Raw genomic sequence first — 6,365 nt, 5'->3', positions numbered from 1 at the left:
TCAACCTCCTTGTATGTAATACAAAACAAACGCTTACGAAAAAAGAATACGGAGGTTAATGACTGACAACATTGATAATAGGGTAAGCAATTTCTGTACATATGAAGGTTATCACCATTGCCCTTAGAATTTAGGGAGTAACTGAATGAGTGTTTGTTAGTAAACCGAAAAGAAACATAATCAACTACAACCTTATGGATCTTGCTTGATTCATTTGAGTAATATGTGTCGTAATCATTAGGAGGATCAGGGAGAGGACCTGATGCAGGTCCTTGAGAATTGGGGTAGTGCAATGAATAATTTCCATAGAAAGTAACTAAAAAGAACCAATGAAGTGGAACTTTGCTTGCTATATATGGATATGCATGCTATAAGAAACCATTCATATTCAGTTCCAGCGACAGTATCTCTTTTCTTGAGTCCCTTTTGAATGGTATTTCTTGTGGCTTTGGATCGACAATAGTACTCACATACAAAAGATTACAAAACATTGTTTTATTTACCTGAAGAAAAACGACAAAGTATTGTTTTACTTGGTCACCCTTCAGAAAATTAGAATGACACTGAAAATGCTTTTGCTAATCAAATATCATATGCCATATTGAAATCGAAAAACTAAACTTTGAATTCAACTATTCACATGTGGAATAAATTGAAATGCCTCAAAATATTATCATGATCCAATTGTATATGGAAAATGCCTAAAAGTAATCCATGCCTTTCTCAAAAATAGGTCATTCAGCGTAGAGCACCAAGTAATAGCCTCTAATATCAGAGACAATACCTGCCAAGAAAAGAAATTAAAATATTAGGCATATGAGTGCAAGCTTACGGAAACTTTGTTTTTTGTACACTTTCTTCTCCCTTCAATGACAATTTGTTTCTTATCCAAAAAAATAAAATGAGCATGTCAATGATACTCACATGTGCAAAATGCTAATCCTATTGTCTAAAGCTAACTGAGTTTTTAAGTGTAAATAGATATCAGGCAAAATGAAAAAGAAGTTAAAGACCTCCAACAATGGAGAGCATACCACCATCATATGTGATCAAGGGGAACACTATAAAAGCAGGCTGGAATTAGAGAGATAAGACTGGTGGTTAGTGGCATATTTTGATTAGCATTACCTCCAAGATAAGTCGACCTCTCTGATCATATGGGAATCTGCAACGCATGGATTTCCCGTAGATATCTTTTGCATCATAATAATCATTATCAAAATGGTAAACATGATCACATGTTTCAGGATAGCATAAAGAACACGCGTATACACACCCCAATTGCAAACTCTGCAATGAAAAGGACCAAAATAAAATAAAACTTTAGTTAAACTAAAACAATTGCAAAATCCAAAATTCAATTCTTTCTTTTTTGCAAACCCTGCAATGAAAATGACCAAAATAAAATAAAAACTTTAGTTAAACTAAAACAATTACAAAATGCAAAATTCAATTCTTTCTTTTTTCTTGTGTCAAAATTAATTTATAATTACAAACCTTCATAAATGCATCAATTTTTGGATCTGGCCTTATGTTCCTTTCCCTCTCTAACAGTACCAAATCATTCATGTATGCTACAGCATAAAACAATTGGCAAAAACAAGGGAAGGATATCAACAGTGCTCAATTGAGTACATGAAATCAATTGCTGGAATTAAGAATCCAATGTAACGAAATTGCAATTAATAGGAACATACCTGCATAGGCTTAGCTTGCATCTTGACATCTAGTTGTAAAATCCAATGTTTCTCTTACGGTCAGCTCTGGAAAATGATTATCTCTTTTGGTGGATTTATGGCCCAAAATTCGAACACCAGAGTTTCCTGAAAGCAAAATAGACTGAAATCAGACAGTCACACGTAGCATCCGAGCACACATACAAAACCCCCAAAAATTATAAAATAAAAGCAATTGTAGGCTGACTGGAAAAGTATTGTCTTTTTTTTTCTTTTTTTTTTCTTTTTTCTTTTTTGTGTGTGTGGAAATGCTAATATATTCATTTTCCAACCCTCAAATCTATTTCCCCACAAAACCAAAAACAAAAGGTTAGTTTGCTCTCCTCGGAAGCAAAGGGAATGAAAGAAAGGAAGAGCAAAATAAAAGAAAAGGGGGGAGTCTAAACCTGGACACCAAGCATAATAAATGCAACTACTGCTAAAACATTTGTCAGATGATGTGAAATATGAATCATGAACATATACACAATAAAGTTTCCCTTATGGAATCCTCTAATAATCTGGTACATATTGGATCACCTAGAGATGAAGAAACAATAGTATAGAAGCATGGAAAAGAAGCTCTAAGAATTAGAAAAACATCATTCGAATGATGAAAACGCAACCTCTACCATATGGAACACATTACAAAGTTCAATCAAATAATTTACCGGTACTGATTCTTGAAAGACTGGAACCGATTATCGATACCACCAATCCAAATGTTTGAATAAACATCTGTTTTCCCTCAAGAGTGAACTGCATTGTAACAGAATCACTTCGACTTAAAAGGATGTTTCCCTTGCAACAAATGCATATTCCCAAGTCAGCAATTCCAGTGTTACTATGATAGAGCATAGACACAAAAATAACCATACCAGTGAAGATCACGGTGCTCAAACTCATATGCAGCTTCAGCCACAGCAAGGGAAGCTGTAACCTGGAACGGTGATGCAATCATTTAATAACAAATCAAAGCTTCAGGAATCACCTCTGGAATCCTGTTTAAACATATAATTTACCTGGACCAATCAACTCCGTGCTTCATCAATGTTCAGAAGTACAAAGCTTTCAAGATGTTCGCCACCATTTTCTAAAACAAACACGACATAGCACTGTATGCAAAATTGTGAGTTGCAATATAAACCTACGTAAGTAACATTAACCTCATAATATAAAATTTATTTTTACTCTAGAAGATCAACAAATCTTATGAAAAATAACTCCGACGATGGCTCAAAATGCGAATTGTAAACCCAAAATTTGAAATTTAATTGCTTTATCTCCTTACCCGATAAAGCCAGACGATTACTGATCACTAAGCATGCAATTCTTGAAAACAACCGAAATCAAAACAACAACTTCCACTCAATTTCTCAGCAACAAAAAGATCAAGCAAAATCAAAACCAACAACTTTCAACCAAATTGCACAAAAGAGTCAAAATTTAATTGCAATACATAACTATCGGTTCAATCGAAAACATTACATCTAACTGAAGAAACTAAAACAAAAGTATAGCGATTATATACCTAAAAATGTCAAGCAACCAAGGCCATAATTAAAATGTTTTGCTTTAAGCAGATAATAGTGAAAGGGTGAGGATGAACCTGCTTCTATGAATTGCATATTCGAGTGGATAAAGCTTTGTGTTTCAAAAAAACGTTCATATAGTTCACTTGCAAGGATCATCACACAACCAAAAATTAGATAGATTTGTACCAAGGAATACATAAGGAACCAAGAAATGGGAAAAGAAATCTACCAACAGAGGGATGAGAAGCAAACACCAAGAAATTATGAAGAAGCACATAAATGAGCATAGTGAAACCAAAAAATTCGAATTATGGTTTTAACAAATCAAACTGAAAACAAAACAATAAACAATGATTTTCAAACAGTGCATAACCTGTTGAATCAAAGGAAAAAACTGAAAACCCATACCGTCCCATACATCCCTTTGTCACTCTCCTCACTGACCTATGGACTAACCCATTAATTAACCCCAAAAAAATGCACACAACCATGCTTTATCCTCTCTATCTATCTCTATCTTCATGTCCATCTCTCTCTAAAATGATAAATCCCCCAAAATTGGACCTAACATATTAAACAATTCGAAAATCTAAGCTACCATTAAAGAATCCAATTTAAAAAACGAACTGGTCTTTGGATTTGAGGAATGTAGCGCAAGATACGGCACACACACTATCAGTAAGGTTTGTTGATGACCCTACCCCGTCTCCCTGAAATGTCAACAATCCATATGGTATTCTCTTACCATACCGACTCTCTCACTTGTGAAATCCAACTGCAGCAACAGTGCCGAGACCCCTACCCCTCCCCTTCGCTCTCCTTCCATCACCATCTCTCTCTCTCTCTCTCTGGCCCTCCATCCCCAAAACCCAAATTGAACGACAACAAATGATAGCTACCCAGTGACCCCTTATATCGGCCAAAACGAAAAGGACAAAATTGCCCTTCGTAATAGACCATCCCCACCATCGGATTGTAATCTTAGATGGGAAAAAATGTAATTAAATAATTTGGGCATCACTGAGGGCCAGGCTTCCTAGCCAAAACCAACACATTTGGGCCTGGTTGAGGGTCAGGCTGCTGACCCAAACCAACAGAAAGATGAATGGCATGGTTGTAATTAATCTGAAATTTGGATTGAAACATTGTTCATTTCTACAGTGCCAATTCCAAACCCTTCTTTAGACTAAAGTAATAATAATATGCTCCATGCCTGCTCTTAGTTCTCAACCTAACGGTTACATATATCTTTGATTTCTTGTTTGGTGTAGATATTGATTACTAACCCAGTATTTATTTATGTTAATTTTACTGCAATCCAAGATGGTGCGGTATAATCGCCCATCTTGAACTGCAAATTTAATCTTACTGCGATCCAAGATGGTGCGGTATCATCGCCTATCTTGGACTGCAGATCTAATTTTACTGTAAATTTTAGGTGGAGCGGTATAATCGCCCATCCTACCCTGCATATTTAAATTTGCCTGTTGTTTAATTTCATTGCAATTTTAGGTGGTGCGGTATAATCGCCCACCCTGCTCTACGTATTTAAATTTTCCTGCTACTTGAGTGGTGCGGAATAATCGCCCATTCTATGTTACATTATTTCAATGAGAATGGTGTGGTACAATCGCCCTCCTCATTCACCTTGAAAATCTCGAGTTAGAAGTTTCGAGTGCTTATCATTTTGGCCTGAAGATCAAAATGAAAAATTTGTAAGAACCAGAAATTCTAACACTATATTCATCCAGGAATACATATTATTGCAAGTTCTTACACATCTCAATTTCTTTCAGAAAAGAAAATGGCGAACTTGGCGAAACTTGATTTTGCTGCCCTGGATATTACCGAGAAGAATTACCTTACCTGGGTACTGGATACCAAGATCTATCTGGAAGCAGGGAATCTTGGAGATATCATCAGCGAAGACAACAGTTCATCCTCTTAAGATCGGGAGAAGGCCATGATCTTTATTCGTCGCCATCTTGATAAGGGACTAAAGAGCGAGTACTTAACGGTTGAAGATCCATTAGCTCTCTGGCAGGCCTTGAGAAGCAGATACAATCAATAGACAATGGTGATTCTTCCAAGAGCTCGCTATGAGTGGACTCACCTAAGGATCCAAGATTTCAAGTCAGTGGCAGAGTACAATTCTGTGTTGTTCAAAATTACCTCTCAGATGAAGCTCTATGGGGATACCATTACGGAGGAAAATTTGCTGGAAAAGACTTTCAGCACATTTCATGCCTCTAACGTGCTCCTGCAGTAGCAGTATAGAGCGCGAGGCTTCACTGAATACAACCAGCTAATATCTGTGCTCGTGGTAGCTGAACAGAACAATGAGCTCCTGATGAAAAACCATCATTCCCGACCTACTGGATTTGCACCATTCCCAAAAGTGAATGCTGTTTCCCTCGAAGTGAACGCCATATCCTCTGGTGGCGATAATCATAAACGAGGACGTGGCCACAAGCGAGGTCAGTGGAACAGGAAAGGCAAAAACCATGGTGATCAGTTTCACAACCAGGTTCCGAGGCATAATTCAGGCCTGAGCTTCAAAAATGTGAATCGCCACAAAGGCAAAGCTCATATGAACAATGCTCACAGGAACTCTGAAGGAGCCTGCCATAGGTGTGGTGGCAATGGGCATTGGGTGCGTACTTGTTGTACCTCGAAACATCTGGTGGATCTGTATCAAGCCTCCCTCAAAGAGAAGGGTGTCGAGACTAATTTTCTCGACCAGGCTAAACCAATGGATATACCTGATCCAGTGTGTGACTTATCAGGGCAGTTAGACATAACCCACCTAGATGTTTCAAACTTTATTGTGGAAAGGGGAAATGAAGTATACCGGTCCGATTGAATCGTTTATGTTTGATGTACTTTTATTATGCTGAAATTGTAGTTTAAAACTAGCATTTCAATTCAATAAAAGTGGCATTTCCTGTTATAAATTGTTTGTTAACTGTGATTCCATTTACTCAGAAAGCATGGATAAAAACTGTGGTTATTCTCAGAACATGATAAATGGCGGAGATATTTGTCTTGCAGACAGCGCAACCACACATACAATACTTCGTGATTAAAAGTATTTCTCAAGCTTAATGCTTACAAG

At 37.0% G+C, this 6,365-nt stretch overlaps 2 protein-coding genes and 1 long non-coding RNA gene across 3 annotated transcripts; 1 reads left to right on the top strand and 2 right to left on the bottom strand.

Annotated features, from left to right (window-relative positions):
* Nucleotides 1-480: 480 nt before the first annotated feature.
* Nucleotides 481-1,892, bottom strand: LOC126594256 (histone-lysine N-methyltransferase SUVR5-like). The gene is made up of 4 exons (XM_050260498.1): nucleotides 1,698-1,892; nucleotides 1,498-1,574; nucleotides 1,129-1,290; nucleotides 481-784 (listed from the first exon to the last, which is right to left on the bottom strand). Exons 2-4 carry the CDS (start codon nucleotides 1,567-1,569, stop codon nucleotides 674-676), a joined length of 345 nt encoding a protein of 114 aa, XP_050116455.1. The 5' UTR covers nucleotides 1,570-1,574; nucleotides 1,698-1,892; the 3' UTR covers nucleotides 481-673.
* A 492-nt stretch (nucleotides 1,893-2,384) lies between these two features.
* LOC126592554 (uncharacterized) lies at nucleotides 2,385-2,827 on the bottom strand. Its single transcript, XR_007612697.1, has 3 exons — nucleotides 2,738-2,827; nucleotides 2,594-2,655; nucleotides 2,385-2,474 (listed from the first exon to the last, which is right to left on the bottom strand). It is a non-coding gene; the product is annotated as an uncharacterized LOC126592554 (long non-coding RNA).
* Nucleotides 2,828-5,324: 2,497 nt separating this feature from the next.
* LOC126592116 (uncharacterized) lies at nucleotides 5,325-6,113 on the top strand. Its single transcript, XM_050257872.1, has 2 exons — nucleotides 5,325-5,504; nucleotides 5,586-6,113. The coding sequence occupies exons 1-2, from the start codon at nucleotides 5,325-5,327 to the stop codon at nucleotides 6,111-6,113; spliced, it is 708 nt and encodes a 235-aa protein (XP_050113829.1).
* The last annotated feature ends 252 nt before the right edge of the window (nucleotides 6,114-6,365 follow it).

The sequence above is a fragment of the Malus sylvestris genome, chromosome 12 (assembly GCF_916048215.2).
Source record: "Malus sylvestris chromosome 12, drMalSylv7.2, whole genome shotgun sequence".
NCBI lineage: Eukaryota > Viridiplantae > Streptophyta > Magnoliopsida > Rosales > Rosaceae > Malus > Malus sylvestris.
The sequence above is the reverse complement of the archived record's forward strand: the minus strand, read 5'-3'. Positions and strand labels throughout refer to the sequence as shown.